This window comes from Petaurus breviceps, unplaced genomic scaffold, assembly GCF_028583685.1.
Source record: "Petaurus breviceps papuanus isolate PSGF00001 unplaced genomic scaffold, PetGlider_PUasm1.0 84, whole genome shotgun sequence".
Classification (NCBI taxonomy): Eukaryota; Metazoa; Chordata; class Mammalia; order Diprotodontia; family Petauridae; genus Petaurus; species Petaurus breviceps.
The window spans coordinates 2237555-2258893 of NW_027186645.1; the positions used below are offsets into that span (position 1 = coordinate 2237555).

General features: G+C 36.0%; 1 protein-coding gene across 2 annotated transcripts in view; it reads left to right on the plus strand.

Annotated features, from left to right (window-relative positions):
- HBP1 (HMG-box transcription factor 1) overlaps window positions 1-21339 on the plus strand; it is a 55686-nt gene that overhangs the window by 17739 nt on the left and 16608 nt on the right. Inside the window, exons 1-7 of one of the 2 annotated variants that reach the window (XM_069106990.1) lie at window positions 6587-6736; window positions 12156-12339; window positions 14216-14444; window positions 18667-18805; window positions 19154-19265; window positions 19355-19464; window positions 19956-20112. In XM_069106990.1, coding sequence (XP_068963091.1) covers window positions 6608-6736; window positions 12156-12339; window positions 14216-14444; window positions 18667-18805; window positions 19154-19265; window positions 19355-19464; window positions 19956-20112 — 1060 coding nt within the window. In that variant the 5' untranslated portion in view covers window positions 6587-6607. Of the gene's footprint in view, window positions 1-6586; window positions 6737-12155; window positions 12340-14215; window positions 14445-18666; window positions 18806-19153; window positions 19266-19354; window positions 19465-19955; window positions 20113-21339 lie in introns of those variants that run through there. The other variant, XM_069106991.1, reaches the window with a different exon arrangement.

Genomic DNA, 21339 nt, shown 5'->3' on the forward strand with positions numbered 1-21339 from the left:
CTAAATGACTATTAGTCTTATGTATATTTACTGTTCATATACCTTGGATATCAAACCCTTATCAGAGAAATCCTATTTTATCTTTTGCATTACCTCTATCTCTTGTTTGGTTAAGAATATATATATATAAATATATATTAATTATTATTTTTTTTTTTTTAAAGCAATTGGGGTTAAGTAACTTGCTCAAGGTTACACGGCCAGGTGTTTCTGGGTGTGGTGCTCTTACTCACTGTGCCACCTGGAAGAATATATCTTTTAGCCTTAGATATGAGAGGCACATGATCTAATTTTTAAATACTGTTTAAAACGTATTGTAGAGTGTGGTACAAGGTGGTAGTCTGAACTTAATTTCTGCCAAACTCTTTTCCAACTTTCCCAGCAGTTTTTATCAAATAGGGAGTTTTCCCCTAGGTAACTTATATTTTCCACTTATCAGAGTGAGCTCTGGGGTTCCATTATTTCTGAATCTCTCTTATGATCTCTGATGACTGCTGCTTTAAAATATACTTTGAGGTCTGGAAATTCTCTTCCCCTTTTGTCCTTACTTCTTTTCTTCATTTCCCTTAAATTTTGTTACAATTTTATCAAACACTGTAAAGTATCCTCTTTGGTAACTTGATTGGTACAGAAAAATTAATTTTGCTAGAATTGTCATCTTTATTATATCGGCACATCTTAGCCACAAGCACAGAATATTCCTCCAGCTATTTAGGTTGTTCTTTAAATCTCTAAGGAATGCTTGGTAATTGAATTTATAAAAGTCTTTTGGGAAGTGGACCTTCAGATGTTTTATGCATCTTAGTTATTTGGAATGAGACTGCCCTTTGTATTATTGCTTGTGTTTTGCCATTATGTAGAAATGTTAATTTTTGAGTATTTATTTTGTAGTCTGCAACTATGCTAAAGCTTTTAATTGCCTCATTTAGTATCTTTGCTGATTCCCTCTGGTTTTCCAAGTAAAACATCATATCATCAGAAAATAAGGGATAGATTTATCTTCTCTTTACTTATCTTTATTCCTTCAATTCCTTTATTTTTTCTTATTGTTATTGCTAGAATTTCCAGAACTATATCAAATAATAGTGGGGAGAATGGGCACCTTGCTTCACTCCATATTAGAAAAGGTTCTGGTTTATCCCCACTGCATATGATGTTTGCTTTGGGGTTTAAACAGAGGCTTTTTATGATATTAAAAAAAAGTCCCTCTGAGCCTATACTTTGTAGGGTTTTTAACCATTAAAGTGTTGTAGTTTGTCAAAGGCTTCTTTCTGTGTCTACTGAGATGATCATGTGGTTTTGGATGTTTGGAGTTTTAATATGATTATGCTGAACCTTCCTTTTCATGCCTGGTATAAATCCCACCTGATGTTGATAAATGGTATCTTAAATCACTATAATCTGTTTGATAAGCTTTTGTTTAAAATTTTTGAGCCAGTATTCATTAATGATAATGGTCTATAGTTTTCTTTATGTTTTATCTTTTCCTAATTTAGCAATCTGGACTATATATGTCTCAATTCAAAGACACTGGGAGGGTTCTTTCTCAATTTTTACGAATAATTTGTGAAGTAGGAGAACTAAGTTCTTCAAAAGTTTTTTCTTTGGTAGTTCCTTTATAGCTATCTCTACTTCCTTTTCTGAAATCAGGTTATTTAAGATCTGGTCCTCTGATAGTTTGAGGTATCTTATATTTTGGAAAATATCCCTCTATTTCTTTTGTGTTCCCAGTTTTATTAGCATATAACTACACATAATATGTTCCGATTATTCTTTTTATTCTAGTTTTACTGTGATTTCACCTGCTCATTTGCCATTTTTTATTTGATTTTATTCTCTTTTGAATAACATTAACTCTGAGCTAATCAATTTTATTAGTCTTTAAACAAATCAGCTTTTAGTTTTGTCATTTCTACGCTTTCTCTCTCAAATTCATCTATTTCTCCCCTAATTTTAATACCTCTTCTTCTCTGTTTACTTTATTTGTTGATTGCCTGATTTTTTGAAATTCATGTTCAGTTCATTAAGCTTCTTTTTCAATTTTGTTTATGTATGATTGCGAAGATATGATTTTCCCACTGAGAACTGCTTTAGCTGCATCCCAGAAATTTTATGCTATTTTATCATTATCATTTCCTTTTACATAGTTATTGTTTTTCCAGTTTTTTTTTTCTATGGCTCCATCATTATTTAAGATTTCATTGTTAACATTCTGGAGAGCAATTTGGAACCATGCTGAAAGGCTATAAAATTGTGCACACCGTTTGATCCAGCAATACCACTACTAGGTGTATATCCCAAATACATTAAAAAGGGTGGGGGATCTATTTGTACTAAAATATTTATAGTGGCTCTTTTTGTGGTAATTGAAGGGATGCCCCCATCAACTGGGGAATGTCTAAACAAGCTGTGGTATATGGTTGTAAATAAATATTATTGTGCTATAGGAAATGATAAACAGGATTATTTCAGGAAAACCTGAAAAAGCTTACATGAACTGATACAAAGTGAACAAAACCAGGAGAATGTTATACATAGTTAACAGCAATATTGTACAATAAAGAACTGTGAATGAATTAGCTATTCTCAGCAATACAATGATCCAAGACAATTTAAAAGGACTGGTGGAGCATATTGTTTGAATGCAGACTGAAAAGTGCTATTTTTTCATTTTCTTTCATTCTTTTTATTTTGAGTCTTCTTGTACAAAATGAATAATATGGAAATGTTTTACATGATTGTACCTGTATAATCTACATCAGATTGCTTAGAGTCTCAGGAGGGAGGGAGGGGAGGAAGAAGGTCTAGAACTTGGAATTCAAAACTTGAACAAAAAAATGATAAAATTGTTTTGACATGTAATTGGGAGGATATTTTATGTGTGTGTGTGTGTGTGTGTGTATACAGATAATTTTAAAATAGTGTGACCGGAAATAGAATGAAGACATCTACCTATAGAAAGTGTGAATATCTCCAATTAATAGCTGAGCCCTAGTCAACTTGAGAAGATTAAAGGACCAGCTTCTGGATCTGTCTTTGAAAGGTATAGATTCCTTATTAATACTACGTTCAGATGATTGTCTTATATTACATATGTGTTTCAGTATGTATGTGTTTGTGCAAATATAAAGAAAGTCAGAGAGAGAGAGAGAGTTAGCTTGTGAGAGAGTTGAAGGACTACTGTTACCCACATTTGTAAAGATTTACAGATAATCCATATCCTGAAGTTCCCAGTGTGGAAGCATATTAAAAATTTCCTTTTAAGTTTCTTTAAATTTAAAGGTATTAAAATTTTTTTTTCAAAGCCCTTTCCAGACTTCTAAGAAAAATCTTTTGGAAAACTGGGTGATAGGTCAAGAAAAAAAGAAGAAAAAGACTTTTCTTAGGGAAATGGATTAAGGGTAGTATTAAATCTTTTAACAAAGAATAACTGTCTTGTTTAAGCTGCCTTCCTATAGCAGCTAGGTGGCACAATAGAGTGAGTCTGGAGTCAGCACTATGCAATTCAGGAAGACCTGAGTGCAAACCTGGCCTCACTGTTCTAGCTCTGTGACCTTGGGCAAATCATTTAATCTGTCTGTCTCAGTTTCTTTGGTCGTAAAATGGGCACGAAAATAAGTGCCTAACTTCCAGGGCTGTTGTGTGGATTAAATAAGTTATTTGTCAAGTTCCTGGTGCTTAATAACTGGGTATCCCTTTCTCTAAAACCTCCCCTAAGATTTTTTTGCACAAAGTATCACAAAGTTTCTCCTTACTGAAACACTACAGAAACTTGACCTGAAATAAAGGCAGACTGTATAGGTGCATAATGACACTAGGTAGGGAAAAGATGAACTAATGACTGTCAATATTCTCAGTTGTCCACGTTCTCAATTTGGCTATAACATGGTCGCTTATAACATATGTGTGTGTATATATATACATGTATGTATGTATGTATGTACATATATATAAAACCAATGAACTGATTTACAGCATATATATATACCGTGTTTCCCCGATAATAAGACACTGTCTTATTAAATTTTTTGGACAGAAAAACACCAGAGGGCTTATTTTCAGGGGAGGGCTTATTTTAATGAACATTGACAGCAATTTTAATAAACACGTAAATGTGAACAAAAAAATGTACCTTTATTCAATAAGCAAATCACTGGGGAAGAACAGGATGAGGTGCTCACTGCTACAGCTCTGATTGGATGCAGCTCGGAGCGCGGTGTGCATTTCATGGGGGGGGGATGGTGCATACAGAGGGTATTGTAATGTAGTGTGTAGCGCAGGGGATCACCTTCACTACAGTAGCAATCTCAATAGGTCTTATTTTCGGGGGAGGGCTTATTTTAGAGGAATCTTACACAGTAAGGGGAGGGCTTATTTTCAGGATAGGTCTTATCGGGGAAACACGGTATATAGCCAATGGGTTTATTACGTAGGAGTAAGGTAACTAAAATTTCCAGAAGTAACATGGGAAGACCTTAATTACAAAATAATTAATTGAAACTATTATTTTTAAGGGCAGTTGAGGGGTCACTAGGTGGCAATGAATAGAGCAGCAGCCCTGGAGTCAGGAGGATCCGAGTTCAAATTCAGCCTCAGACACTTAACACTTAACTAGCCACGTGACCTTAGGCAAGTCACTGTAACCCCAACTGCCCTGCCTTCCCCTCTCCAAAAAAAGCAAAATAAAAAAAAAAAACAGTAGAGCATTCATTTCCATTTCTGGCCACATTTGGCATGATCTGTCAGAAATTTTCTTTTTTTAATCACACTAGTGATAAGATGGAAGATTGCTGGTTTTGATCTTTTATCTTGTAAAGATAGTATGCTGTGATGGAAAGAGTAATGAACCTGAAAGCAGGAGGCCTTTTTTGTTTTGTTAGAATCCCTGTTACTGTGTGGTTCTTTAATCTGTTTTCTTGTTAAAAACAGGAAAAATAATCCATGTCGAATCTACCCCATGGGGTTGTCATAAGGAGCAAATGAGCTGTTTCTAAATCAGGTGTTTCTATACTATTATTTTAAGGTCTATTATCTAAAAGTATTTTAAAGTTAAAACATATATGAATTCTGTTCTAAATTTCCCTTTAATAGTCTTGTTTTTATTGACCATATTTCATTTTGTTTTCTCTAAATAGAAAATTTCAAGATAATAGCTGATATCTTGGTCAATATCCGGAATGGTTGTAACTTGGTCGGTGATAAAATATCCACAGAGCAGAGAGCATCATTGTATAAAGTATTTCTTAAACTGGGGTCTGGGAACTTGGTTTGTTTTTTCCACACACACACACACACACACGTAAGAATCCCTGTTATAGAGGAAACATTTCTTGCTTTAAATGTGCAAGGGCGTTTCACCAAGTAGATTCTATAGTTTTACATTTGAGCAATTTCACAAACTCAGCTATAAATTTACATTTTCCTTTTAATTTTTTTTTTATTTTTAAGAATCCAGTTTAGAAATCCAAGATGTGATTTGAAGCATTTCCAATAAAATAAAAGGGTGAAGTGATTATTCAGAGAAAATGCTTGATGTGAATGTGAAAATATGAATTACCGATGAAATACACACAACCGCAAAGAAGCATGTGTTTAAAGTGAATTATATATAACAATAAAACCCAAGTCATCACCACCCATACGCTGTGACTCAGTGTTTCGGGAGCTTTGGCAAGCAGGAGCGCCTAGTGGAAAAGGAGTGGAAAGACAGCTTTCTTCTTGATTACAGGAAGAAAAATTTTAAAGCTGTTTTGAAGACATAAACTCAAGCTTCCTGAAGGAATCGAGTAAAATTTTTAGAAAACTGAAATTAGTTTAACTCACATATTTCTACTGAAGAAGAATAACCCGGCCAGCTTTCTTTTTACTGTGGATACGACTAACCAAGGGAATAGGCGTAGCTATTGTATAACACATCACGTCCTGCGTGTCCACACAAAGACCTCAAACTCTTTCACCTCCCTCGCCATGAAGAAAATTGAAATTGAGACAACTGCTTTTTGACGGGGACATGTTACAGAAAGTTCATTCCTATCAATGGGACCCCTTCCTCAGAGATTCTCAGGGCCATTCTTAAGATGATTTGTGAATTCGTCTTTAATACATAAATAACTTCTTTGGTCTCCTGTCATTTGGCCAGCAAAGAGCTTTATCTGAGCAGCAAATAGTTTCGCAGCAAAGGCTTGGGTTGCTCTAAGTGTCACAGAGAGGTCCAAAAGAAGGCAAGAAAAGACCAAGGCTGAAAACACTCCTTCCTTCCTCGCCCCCTCCTTTTTTCTTCAGACACCAAAACAAACGAGCTGATACACGTGTCCCAATGACTCTTGTTTACTATCAAGGCTGGGGCGCTTCTAGGATTCTGGGAGTTGTAGTCCACTGTATTTCATCAACCTGCCTCTCTCCTATTTCAAAGTGGTGGTCAGAGACTACATCCCCACAATTCACGTTGGTGACAAAGTTTGGCGTATACCTCCGGAGTCTCGGCAGTGATCCAATCCGAATAGCTTGTTCCTATGATTGACGCATCCAACTTCCCAATCACCAGAAGCAGAAAGTCAACATGTGCCCGCCCTCCATGACAGACATCCATAATGTCCAATGCGAGGGGATGAATGGTCGAATGGCGACTCCTCAGACCAATGAAAGGACGAGAGAGCTAGGTGGAGGCTCGGCCCCTAGGGGGTTGAGGGGAGGGGGAAGGAGAAGCTTGAAAGACTTGGTAATGGCGACGGGTTTGGTAAGTGGGAAAGTTTCGGTTGAGGAATGAAAGCCGCGACTGGGGCCCAAGGCACCCCGACGGGCTCTGTCCGCTGTGGCTGTGGTGCGCGGGGCCGCAGGAGAGGTCGGAGCGGCTCGCGTGATTTTTGTCTTGCGTTGCCCTTACTCCGCGGCTGGGCTTGTTTGTGTCTGTCTTCAGGAAAAGGGGGGGAGGGCGAATGGCGGGAGGCGGAGGAGGCTGAGAACTGAGAATAGGTCTGGTGCTTACGTCCACCCAGCCCGGCAACTGCAGGCAGTGGCCGTTAACCGTTGCTTCCACCTTCTTTCGGCCCCCGAACTCCTTTCGTAACGCCTCTGAGCTGATCTGCGCGAGCCGACTGGCGTCCCGCCTCGGCGGCTCCTGCTGCGGTGTGCGAGGGACCTTCCGGGCAGGGCTGCGGGAGGGGGAGCGATCCAGGCGCTTGCCCGGCAGGGGCAGGGAGCTGCTCCGGTGCGTGTTGACTGGACTTGGGGGCGGGCACGGAGCTTTAGGGGCTTTAGCAAAGTTTGATTGCCAACTCTTCCTGCGGGGGGGGGGTGGGGGGGGGGGGAAGGGAGGCCGAAGGGACGGCTTTAACTAGGTGCAGGCTGGTTGAGGGTGACGGGGAAGGGGCTGTCTAGCGTCTCTGGCCTAACCTCGGCAGAGGAGTTAACTGAGGTGGCCTTAGTCGCAAACCTCTCGAAGCCCCTGGGCCCTGGGGCTCATTGTTACGCAGTTCGAATGAATGGGCTCTGGGGCGCCTGCGCAATGGGCCAGTGTCGAAGGGGGATAAACAACCATCGCGTCCAGGCGGCGGTCACATGACGGGAGGTGGGGGAGGGGGGATGAGTAATGGAGGAGAGTGGGGGCAGGAAGGGGATGGACTTGGCTTTTGCTGGGAGGGCGGTGCTGCGGCTGCAGGGCCGAACCTAGGCGGCTTGGCAAGGCCACTCAAGTTTCCTTCTTCCAGCTTGTGCAGCTGCCCACAGCACGTTTAAGGGGGGGAAAAGGCGTCCAGGCGTAATTGTTAACACCAGCTGTGCTTTGGTATCTTTTGAATTGCACGGCCCAGGTGTGACCACCATAGTAGCCGGTGTACACTCTTAAGAGTTTCTTTACTGATTGCTCCCCAGCAGTCGTTCTCTTTATCAACAGTTATTGTGTAGGGCAAGGGTCATTGAAACATTTTAGCCAGAATGCCATTGGACGGGAAGAAATGGGGGAAGGTGGAAGGTATATATGGTAGGGAATGAATGAGGTTATTAATGAATTATTAAATTGGGTGTGAAATTAAAGTTACTTTAAGTCAAACTTCTGTTTGGTATTCTGATTAACGTAAAGAACATGAATTAAAATATTGGGTACCTACTGTGGTCATTGAGGTGGTACAACAGTGAAGAGGAAAAATGCCATGTATTTAAGGCAATCGCAGACAGGCCCTTTGATCTCGAGTTTTCTTTCCTCCTCCTTTGATTTCTCTTTTTTTCCTCTTCCTTTTAAAAAAAACCAACCAATATTAGGCCACCTAGATATGAAAAACAATAATGTCCATCTTATCCAGAGATTAGATTGGTTTCCTCAAACATCCAGACCAGCACTAATAAGAAAGAAGAAAAGTCTGTATTGGACATACTTGTTATTTTGTAAACTGAAATATTAAATATCTCCATTTAAAGTAGATGTAATTTAGGAGAAGGTAGGTGGCACAATGGATAGAGCACTGCCCCTGGAATTAGGAAGACCTGAATTCAAGTTCAGCCTCAGACATTTACTGTCTGTATGACCCTGGGCAAGTCACTTAACCAATCTCAGTTTCCTGTCTTTAAAATGGGAGATAATAATAGTACCTATCAATTCTGCTTGTTGGTGAGGACAAAATGAAATAATATTTGTAAAGTGCCTGGCACATTGTAAGCCATATATAAATGTTAGTTATCATTTGGAGAAACTAATTGAATTAAGGTGATATTTATTGTGGTTATGATACTGTTTTTTAAAAGGTTTCTGAATTTGAAAAACTCTTGCCTTGTAGCCTTTGAACAGTCTTCCTCATTTCAGTTAATTTTGTGTGCCCACAATAGTATTATATATAGGTCAATTGAGAGGCTAATGCATTTATTAAAGGTTAGACTGTTTTTGTTGTTCAGTTGTTTGCAACTCTTTTTGACCCCATTTGTGGTTTTCTTAAGCAAAGATACTAGAGTGGTTTGCTGTATCCCTCTCCGGCTCATTTTATAGATGAGGATCTGAGGCAAACGGGATTGTGACTTGCCCACGGTCACACAACTAGTAAGTGTCTGAGGCTGAATTTGAACTCAGGTCCTCCTGACTCCAAGGGCCAGTAATCTGTCCATTGTACCAGCTAGCTGCCCTATTGTCATTTTAGAGTGCTTTCTTATTTGATTCTCACAACTGTCCTTTTAGGACTGGTCTTAGCCTTGTTTTACACATGAAGATAATACTGAGGGCAAATAATAAAGTCACATCTCTACTCAAATTATCTATAAGTAAAATTTATGACCTTTTCTACTGTCCTTTCCATTACACTCTTCTGGATATTACAAGCGGTTTTGAATAATGAACTTAAATTTGTGCATCACTTCAAGATTTATATAGTAGTTGAATACATATCATCTGATCCTCACAACATTTTCATGATAATACAAATATGAACATTTTATAAAAGAGAAAACACTTAGACAAGTTTATACAACTTGTAAGTGTGGAAGAGCCAGGATTCAAATTTAAATTCCTCTGACTCCAAATCAGTGTTTTGTTTTGTTTTTTTTTTTTTTTTCAATTGTCCCACAGGTGCAAAATTATATAATGTGAAGGACATTTCAGTTTAGGGAAATGCAGTCAGTGATTAGTATCATTCTTTAGTAATGTCTAGTTCTTTTATGTGAGCTTCTTCATTTCCTGTTGAGGAATGTTCCTCCTGAATCAGTTTGTAATCACGTATTGTTGAAAAGAGTAAGTAAAATTGAACAAAATGGATATAATAAAGCTCTTGAAGGAAAAAAGTTTATTTTCTATACTATTTCTTTTCTGACTCCTTTTGCTTTCTGTGCCTAATGAAACAAGTATTGCTATACCTATTAAGCAGTAAGAAACATTTCAGTGCATTTTGATTAGCTTGGAACACTTGACAATTTTTTGTTTTGTTTTTTAAGAAAAGTTTTTCATTTTATCTTTGTATCCCCGGTGCCTGGCCTAGTACAGTGTCTTCCATATGTTAGGTGCTTAATATTTTTTGGATTGGATTGGTTGTTGTTGAAGGAATTCCTTTGATTCATATTGCAAGTTGATAGCCATTAGTCCAGAGGGGAAAGTATGTAGTGATCCTGTGAATGCAGAGATAATTTTGTTGCCCTTAACCTTATGTTAGATAAGTACTAATGGTAACATTGAACAACATTTAGAGATTTTAAAAAAAGGTTTCTTGGTACCTTTTGAGACTGAGCTTAAGACAGGCGTGTTTTTTGTATAAATTGCAGAAATTCATTAATCTGAGATTTCATGGTAACTTGGGGGAAATTATTGTAAATAGGTTGAGGAGGTATTGTAGATTTCATATGCTGCTAAGTGGCAGTGGATTGAGTGTATTGGGTTAGCAGTTAGAAAAATTCGAATTTAAATGTATCCAGAACCACTTAACCTTGTGATCCTGGGCAGTTCACTTAGCCTCTGTTTTGCTTCAGATTCTTCTACTGTAGAATGGGGTTAATAATAGCACCTGCTTTACAGTTATTGTTTGAATTGATGATAATTGCTTGACAAGTATTTTCTCAAGGTATCTGGTACATAGTAATGCTTAATAAATGCTTGTTTCCTCCCCTTCCTAAATTAGATTAAAAGCTGGAAGGTAATTTAAGAGGTCATCTTGCCCATCCATCTTCATTTCAGATGAAAAAAGGGAGAACCAGCTACATGAAATGACAAATCCAAGATCACACAGATAGTGATAAATGGGGCCTTGAAAGAAAATTCTATTTTGCTGCTGGCTTAGCTATTATATTTTTGTGAGTTATTATGTCTGTTCAAAAATTACAGGCATAATTTATAATACTAATCTATTCTATTCCGTAACACCTGCTATGTGCCAGACACTGTACTAAGTGTTTTGCAAATATATTATTTCATTTGATCTTCACAACTAGTCTGGGCAGTAGGTGCTTTTATTATCCCCATTTAAGAGATGAGGAAATTGTGGCATACAGGTTTAAGTCATTTGCCCAGGATGACTCAGCTAGTAAGTGTCTGACTCTGGCCCTGTGCTCCATCATTGAGCCATTTAACTAATATCATTGTCCAAAAGCCTAGGATGGTCAGATTATGATAAAAATAAGTGGTTTTCCTTTTTTTTTTTTTAAGAGAAGTATTGTCAAAATTTTATGGTTTTTACAAAATATTTTCTCCTAATGATTTTAAAGACCTTATTAATTTTAACACTATTAATCTTTTTAGTTAGAAATTGTAGGAAACAAATAAATACTGTTGGATCTAAGACCAATATTGATTTTTCTGTAGTATAATATGAATAGCTCATATATTAATGTTGCTTTAAGGTTTACAAGGTTCAAACTAAACAGTAATACAGTGAGATAACGCAAGTAGTGGTGTCCTTATTTTATAAATATACTGATGCTCAGAGAGGTTAAATGACTAGCTTGTGGCCACTCAAATAATAGAGGTGTCAGAATCAGGATTTGAAACTATTTATCCTGACTATACCCAGCTCTCTTTCAGTATTTCTGTATTGATTCCCACTTACTTATACTCCCTTTTTAAAATTTGGGTAATAAGCCTCACTTATATGATCTTTAAATCTTATCTCAAGTCCCTCTATTTTTTAGTTCCCTTTCCCTCAAATTACCATTTGTAAACTTACCTGTTTTGCATGTTTTATTCCTTCCCTCCCTGACCTGTAGAATGTAAGCTCTTTGGGGCCAGGAACTGTTTTTGTTTTGGTTTTGTGCCTGGCATATAGTTCTTGGACTTAGTAAAGTGTTTAACAAATGTTCGTTCAGTTGGATTGGATTCAAACATTATAAAAGGCTCTTTGAGACAAATAATTGGAGATTGGCCCCAGGGTTTCATAGGAATGTTATTAGGTTAAATAAAATATGTATATAACTAATGTCCTTTGCATTCTTTAGAAGAAAGGACTTATACAAATTCAGCATGATGATAATTTCAGAATGTGGCATGTAGATGTAATTGCATGTTAACTTTATAGTTGCAGATCAAGATATGTTAGGGAATCGACCTGAATCTCTCAAGAGCAGTATATGTAGACTTAATAAACTTAAATGAGTGAGGGAGTGCAAGATTATGATGCCTTTGATCTGTTTGTAGCTAAATTCCCAAGATCACATATCTTGCCATTTTCATTCACATTACTTATTTTTCTTTTAAGTCTGAACACCGTAACATGGTGTGGGAAGTGAAGACAAATCAAATGTCTAATGCAGTACAGAAACTCCTGCTGGTAATGGACAAGAGAGCTTCAGGAATGAATGACTCCTTGGAGTTGCTGCAGTGTAATGAGAATTTGCCATCTTCACCTGGATATGCTTCCTGTGATGAACACATGGAGCTTGGTAAACAATTTACTACTTTTCAGAAATTATCCAGGCCTATCCATAACATTTAGCATTAATTTTTACATAGCCAGCTCCAATTCTTACTCCTGTAATCTGATCATTTATATTTATGACTTTGTCCAGTAGAAATTTTCAAGATAATTTTATTTTGTGCTTTTAAAGTGTGCTTTAAAACCAAATTGGGTCTCAACTCTGTTGATCATTTTTAAGAACACATTAAAATTTTATTGAACCACATCAAACTGTTTATTAAACATTTTTTTTATCATATCACTCCTACTAAAAAAAAGTAACAATGAGTAGTTAGTTTTTCATTACCTTTCATATATATTATAAACTCCTAACTGTCTTTCAAGGACTCCTGCAATATGGCTTCACCATACCTGTCTTGGCCTTACCTCATATTACACCATTTGACATATTCTTTTTTCTTGTAAAACTGGACTCCTCACCACCATACCTCATTCTGCCCTCTCTCGTCTTTCAGCTTTTGTTCTTGCTATTCCTCATTCCCCTTGTTTAGGATGGATAATTAACTTTCTCAGTTGAAGTTTTTCAGGTGATACTTTATCTTTGAAGAGTACCTATCCCTTCTCTTATGTGAATGTATTCTCCTTCACTTATTCAATACCTAAAAATTGTACTAAGTTTCTGCTATATGTAGAGCTATTTGAGGATCAGAAAAGATAGTCCCAACCCATATGGAACTCAGAACATTTACATGGCATTCACATTAGCATTTATTTCACACTTTGCATTCTAATTATTAGTGTATTTATCCTTCCTGTTGTATATTTGTTTCCTTAGCACAGTATCTTGAAAGTATATTGAAAGCATTTAATATATGTTAAGGGTTTATCCTTTCCTAACAAATGGAGCAACTCAATGCTTGGCCACTTCCATTTGTAGATGGAGGGGCAGAGGGCAGAGTGATTCTTCAGTTTGGAGTAGGTTACAAACCCAGTAGCTGCTGTGGGGACTTAGGGTTGAGAATTAAAAACAGAAGATCAGATGAACAGATAGCTTTGGTGACTTTACTTCCCCGACTTCACTTCCTTTTGTTATGTAGCCTGAGCCTAAAGGACAGAATCAAGCTTAATTTAATAGATTTAATAGAAAGTTAGGAAAAATATAGTCTATTGTGATTGGGTGGAGGTACACTGAGGTGGTAATTGTGTGGGATAGATGTGGAGAGGCATGTGATCAGGAGTTTCAAGAAATAGTATCCTTTAATTGGGATTTTAGGAATAGATATCCTGAATGAATTTCATATGGGATAGCTTTTAGTTTCAGTAAAAGATTTCAAGAGATGTGAGTAAAGGTCATGAGATTATAGATTTAGAACTGGAAAGGTACCTTAAAAGGTCACCTAGACCAACTCCCTCATTTTACAGTGAGAGAACTGAGGCTCAGAGATGTGGGTGTTTTTTTTTTCCCCCTTCATTGCTTCCCCATGAACATTAATATGTAAGTAAAACCAAGGAGTTTATAGTTTTGCTTATTTTCTGTATAGCTTTTGATACCTGTTAATCCTAGGTGAACTCTAAAAATTATCTGTTATAGCTGATTAAATGGTTGTCAGTATAATAGTTTAGGGAATTAAAATTCATTGCTGCATTATATTTATTTGATCTTTACTCATCCATCAAACTAATATATTAGTGAATTTTAAATCTAAAAATTAAATTATTGTTACTCAAAACATAATATGAGGAAAATAAATGTACCTTTAATTTTGAATTTATAATCCTTAATGTTCCCAATTGTTTAATATGATATTTACATTGAAAGACTTCTTTTCTCTCAGTAATGATAATATTGTACCCTCAATGAGTAATTTCTTATGTATGATTTTGGATTTACTTGTGTGCAGATGACCTTCCTGAACTTCAAGCTGTTCAGAATGATTCTACCCAATCTTCCATATACCAACTTAGTGGAGACATTTCACATCAAGAATATACAAGGCCACTGTGGAGCCAGAGTACCTCAGACATGTCAGAAAATGCATATTGTGAAAATGAGGTGGATTGGCTGACAGAACTGGCAAACATAGCCACAAGTCCACAAAGTCCTCTTATGCAGTGCTCATTTTATAACAGGTAGGAATGTCGATTTCATTTTTTAAGAAGAATCTAAAATATGTACCATTGTGTAAACTATTGATAATTGTAAAATGTTGTTATTTATTAATGTTTAAATTACCTTATCTGGCTTAATTGACATGTTTACTAGGTTAAATTGTAAATTGGACCTTACAATTTATTTGGATTAGGGTTTTGGTAGATCAGATTTGCAATAACTCCAAAAATGAGCCATGTTATTAATAAACATGGTCCTAACCTTTGAAAATGAAACTTTTGGCTCATTAACTGGCTTTTTCTATTTAATTCTGTCTGAATGAATGAAAGATAGGACTTGAGATAAAGTCAGACTGTTGATTTTTTTTTTAATAAGTTACTAAAATTAGCCAACACAATTTTTAAAAATGTCAACATCTTACCAGCCCTTTCCTTACTTTTCATGGAAATGAAATTTATTTTGCCTTGAAGATATATACATTGACTTGTTAATATTAACCTACAGCATTGTTTCTTTCATCTAGTATTATAGGCCTATGCAAGTGTACTTGGCTGCTTTGTGGAGTACTATAAAAAAAAAATACACATGATTCTGAATTGATAGATAGCAGTGTAAAAGAATAAACTTTATTCATCTAAGAAACCCATGATTATCTTATTGATTATATATTTAGACTGCTTCTTTTATCTACCATTTTATCAGAATCATTTAAATTTAATTTAAGGCAGTTCACTTTCATTCACCTGTATTTCAGCAAAATGAAAATTGAAACTGCAGGGGAAAAATTGTTTTTTTCCCCTTAAAAGGCATTTTTTTTAATCAGTTTTTTTTTACTTATTCAGTATTTCTTGCTAGAAAATAAACCAGAGTATTAGTTTCATAGTGAAATTTATCCCTTTTTGGTTACTGTAAGCTTGTACATTGGGCATCTAGATGGTACAGTGGATAAGAGTGCTGAGCCTGGAATCAGGAAGACCTGAGTTTAAATCTGGCCTGAGATACTTAGCTGTGTGACCCTGGGCAAGTCATTTAACCCTGTTTTCCTCAATTTCCTCATCTATAAAATGAGCTGGAGAAGGAAATGGCAAACCACTCAATATCTTCACCAAGAAAACCCCAAATGGGGTCAAGAAGAGTCAGATGTGACTGAAAGGAGGGCTGAATGACAGCAAAAAAAATTAGTGCGTGTAGTGTCTTACTGAAATGAAAATGACATCCAAATCTCAGCACAATTATAGAACCCCATCAGGTATCATGATCTGATTTTTTAATTTTTTTTCTCATTTTTCAAATGCTTTATTAACTTCTGATTTACATCATTCATTTCCTCCAGATTTCGAGTTACAAATTTTATCCCCGTTTTTCCCCTACCCACCGCCCCAAAATAGCAGTCCCAAAGAATATCCCCTCCTCCAATCTGCTCTCTCCCATACCCCTTTCAACTTTTCCAGTAGGGCATGGTGAATCTCTGTGCCCCAGTGGCTGTATATCTTATTTCCCAATTACATGTAAAATAGTATTTATAATAGTATATATAATATATAATTTTAAACATTTGATTTTAAAACTTTGAATTCCAGATTCATTCCCTTCCTCCCTTGTCACCCACCCTTACTGGAAAGATAAGCAGTTCAGTATAGGTTGTACATGTGTAGCTAATACAAAACATTAACATAGTAGATATATTGTAAAAGACTGACTATATTTCCCTCCCTCCTATCCCACCTGCCACTTTTTCTATTCTCTACTTTGATCCCATACCTTTTCAAAAGTGGGTGCTTCCACCTTCCCCACCCTCTCTCCTGTAGGGTGAGATACCCTATTTAATGTGTATTTCATTCCCTCCCCAAGCCAAATTCAATGAGAATAAGGTTGACCCATTCCCCTCTGCCTTCCCACTCTTCCCCTCCATTGTAACCATTTTCCCTTGCCTCTTCTGTATGAGATAGTTTACCCCATTTTGTCTCTCCCCATCTCCTCTCATTATATTCCTCTCTCACCTCTTAATTTCACCTTTTAAGTATCATCCCTTCCCATTAAATTGGTCCTCTGCCCTCTGTCTATGTATACCTGTGGGTTTTTTTGTATTTTTAAAAATTGTTTTATTTTTTTGTTAATTGCTTTGGTGCCCAATTTTTTCATTGTTTGGTGATCATATTTTTCATCTTTATAGCAGTGTTATGAGGACTAAGCATAATTATTGTAAAGTGAAGTGAACCCTTCAGGAGGAAATAAATGTAAATTAGCATTTAAAGAAGTACCCCCCCTAAAGATGTGAATTTATTCTCTGCAGAATTTTCTGTGCTTCCCTTTTTTCCTATGGAACAAGATAAGAGAATCACACCCAGATCTCTTGCCTGCCTTTGCTAAACACTAAGTAGTGGCTGCTTTATTGATATTTATATATCTGAAGTTGTTTACTGTTAGTACCAAAGGAGTCAGGTAAATTCACAATATTCATGTAGAGTAAAAGGATAACGCAACAGGGGAAAATAGTGTTTTGAATCCTTTTATTACACTAATTTTATACCAGAAAGCTTAAGAACATAACTTTTCTTTTAAATGTGGGTTAAGGGAAGGAGTGAATGAATGAATGAATAATTAGTTATATATCAGTCCAATCTATTCTTTGATTCTTTCTGTCTAAATATTAAAAGAAAGCAGGACAGAAACAAATGCAGTCTAGTTTGAAATAAAAAAGGTGATTAAACAGTATACCAGGATTCATTGGGATATATTTGGATTGTTACAAAGATGCATGGAAACTACAGTTTTAAAAAAAGGCCCAGATGAATTACATTGTGCCCCAGATGAGGGAGTACCTATATTGATGGGATCATGTATCCTTCGTGTATTTATGGTATCAGAAGTAAGTTCTGAGGATTCTTGATTTAAAAGTTAGCTCCATACATGTTATTGGAAAAAGAGGTGGGGGTGGGTGGGGACTGAATTTTGAGGTCTCAAGGGAATGGGAGATTTAGACATTTTTCTTTGAATTCATGAGAGGACTAAATTTTAAGGGTCCTCATTGGTACTGGACAGAATTTGTAATATGTCCATTTACCCTTCTGTATTGTTCAGAGAGTGCTTCCCTTCTAGGACTTGCTCTCTCTCTTTACTTCTTTGCTCCAGTTCCAGATTGCTCGGTTCATACAAATAAATTGCAAGTCTATCATTTTGTTGTCTTGTTTTTAACTTACCCTCCTATATACATACATACATACATACATATATATACACATACATACATACATACATATATATATATATATATATATTTTTTTTTTTTGCAATTGGGGTTAAGTAATTTGCTCAAGGTTACACGGCCAGTTATTTCTGGGTGTGGTGCTAAGTATCTGAGCCCAGATTCGATTCCCAGGTCGTCCCAACACTGGGGCCGGTGCTCTTACTTGGCTGTGCTACCTGGCCACCCCCCCTCCTATATATTTCTAATCTGTTTCTCATATAAGATTATCTTCTGAGTCTCTAAGCCCTTGTCTGAACCTTCTCAGAACTTGAAAAGGAAGCATTGCTTTAGTAAAGAGACTTCTGAGACTTTTTGTGAAGGTGATTTTAATTTTTTTATTTTTAAATGTGGTCATTGAGAAAAAAAAATGTGTTTTTGACATTCAAAAAAAAATAACTTAAAACTTATATGTTCTTACTTGATATGAATACCAGAATGCTTGAGCCAAAGGATCAGCTGCTTTCGGCTTTGGTAAACTTAAAGAGATTTAACCAAATAGTAGCTCATAATAGATGTTCAATAAATACTTTGGTAGATTAAATAAATTTTTTCACTGAAGTAAATTTTCTTCACATTGACTACATTCCCATTTTTACTATACATTGTTTTAGAGTTTTGTATGCATGAGGGTAAGGTGGGATGCAGATAGGAAACACTGGTGTTTGGAAAATTGTTCAGAAGGAAGATATAAATATGGATAAAATGAAGTATGTTGCTGAGATAATATTTGGTGGTTAAAATGTGAAGTTGAAGGAAACATGAACAAGGCATTAGGTATTTAAAAATTAATTTGGGAGAGGCTTTGTTAATAATTTGTTGGGAAATATAGTCACATTAACCATATAACATATAGACATCTTGCTTGTCTTCAGCTGTATTTTCCAAATGAGAATTTTATGCAGTAACATAAAATTGTGAATGTGAAGTAACTTTTGTCAGAAGAAAAGATTGATTTGAAGAACACAGACTTTAAAGCTAAAAATGCTTCCTTTTAGATCATCTCCTGTACACATCATAGCAACTAGCAAAAGTTTACATTCCTATGCACGTCCTCCACCAGTGTCTTCTTCCAAGGGTGAGCCTACTTTCTCTAATCATCATTGGAAGGATGAAGCATCAGTAAGACATGAAAGGGTGAGTTTGTTCATTGAGGTTAAAAAAGTTGACAAAAGAATCAATACATTAATTCTTTTTTTTTTTTCCTTAATTTTCAGAATAACCTTTTTTCTTCCCTCCAATTGTTTGTGAATTTATATATAATCTCATGAAATATTGAAGTAGTCTTATTGTACTGGGGTGTTACTCTATAAATTGCTAATACATTTTGTGATAGTGGGAGAAATGTCGCTTTCAAGAAATGGACTTTAGAGGACTCTGTTTCTCTCTGTTTAGAAAATTAGTCAGGTGAGAAGATACTACATTTAATATCTATATATTGATTGCAAGAATTAGTAACTAATACAAAAATGTATATTTTTTTAGGCAAGTAGTGAATCGGAGTCTGGAATTTTCTGCATGTCCTCCCTCTCAGATGATGATGATCTAGGATGGTGCAATTCTTGGCCTTCCACTGTGTGGCATTGCTTTTTGAAAGGTAAGAGTATGTGGTATGTTGTTTTGCAGGTCTTGGCCTTGTAAGACACCATTTCAATATTTGGATTCCCTTTTCAATTTAAATTTCAGGCACACGTCTGTGTTTTCATAAGGGACACAATAAAGAATGGCAGGATGTTGAAGATTTTGCTAGATCTGAGAACTGTGAGAATGAAGATCTCCCTGTGGGTACTCAAAAGGTAGGTAAGCTTTAATTCTTTACAATTTAGATGTTTCTGAAATATTTTCATTTCCTTAGAATAATGATTATATTCTATATGATATATTCTAACTATTTTTACTTTAATATATTACACATTTTAGGTGGGGATTTATTACTATTGTTTGTAATGAATTTATGATTATACATCTTTAGGTTACAGTGGGAAACAGATGAGGAGGGAGTGATAGTAATTTTTTAATCTTAAAATTAATGCATACTTTAATGCTAATTTTGATTTTACACACTATGAAGAGTTCACTGATTTCATATTTGGGAGAGTGGGGATGGTACATTAGCATTAAAATTTTACCTTAAGTAATCCATGAATTGGGGGATTCCCATGTCTGATTAATTCACTTGAGAATTAATTGCATTTATTTACTTCTTGACAAACCCATAAGAAAAGCCATCAAAATTTTATAAACTGCTAGTTAGCATGTCTATTTCATACTGTACATATTTTCTCAGGGTTATGGTTCTGATGGTCTAAAGTTGTTATCCCATGAAGAAAGTATTTCATTTGGCGAGTCTGTACTGAAGTTGACTTTTGACCCTGGTACAGTAGAAGATGGTTTACTGACAGTTGAGTGTAAACTGGACCACCCTTTCTATGTTAAAAATAAAGGTATGGTAGATATCCTGACTTTTTTCAAAGTAAACATCTTAAATTTTCACAGTGTCCCATGGCTTTGGTGATTTTGTAAGTTTAGAGGGAAAAGTTCGTTACAGTATTATTTGTTTTAAGACATGTTAAATATTTGTTTAAACAACAGCAGATTATAAACATGAGTGTATCTTCTTTCAGTAAAAGTGACTTTAATGTTTACTTGCCTGTTATCTAGTATATTTAGTTTTTAATGTACTATATATGTGTGTATTATATATGTGCATATATAATATATATACATGTATATCAGCTTATTAGTTACTCAGCTATACTTTCTGTCATTTATTTGCCCATAAATGTCTATACATTTTTTCTTTTATATAGTTATAAATTGGGGAGGGAGAGTGAAGTGAGGATGGAATCATACCTGTGATTTCATTGTTTTAGGGAACTTTCAGTGTGGAAATTCTCTCTTCCAGAGCAATATTAGAAAGTTGTCTGCAGCTCAAGAGTCTTGCAGAGCTGCACAGGGCATTCAGAGGATGAGGAACTGGTGCAGGATCACACAGCGTTGTGTGTTAGAAGTGGGACTTGAAGGGCTTCCTGATTTTGGGGCTGCCTCTCTATCCATTATGCCATACTGCCTTTCAATTGTAGTCATATAATGTCATATTTTATGTAGTGTAGTGGCAGTGAATTTTAGTAGAGTGCTAGGCTTGGGAGTCAGGAAGACCAAATCCTACTTCTGATGTTTCACTACCTTTGTGACTTTGGGCAGGTCACTTCACCTCTTCATGTCTTGGGCAACTCCCTAGTACTTACCTACTAAGTCACAGATTGGTTGTGGACTTTAATCTTTAATGACTTAACAGGTCCATTCTTTGTATATTCACACATAGTCATAGTATCTTGCGTCTTATAAACCTTAACAAATTTTTTTAAGAGTCATAATTTTAATGTCATTAAACCATTACATTAATATACCATTCGGCTATTCATGAATTGTTGAACATTTGTTTCTAGTTCTTTGCTATTGGAAATAATGCTACTAAGTAAATTTTTGAACAGCTCTTTTCTTTTTAGTAAGTCTTAAGAGTAGATTCTCAATAACTGGATTACTGGATCAAAGGGTATGATTATTTTTGTGACTCATAATGTAATCCCAGATTGCCCTCTAAAAAGATTCTACCAGCGTTGAATGTATGGGTATTATCTGGCATGTTCCAGGGAATAGTAACGTCATAG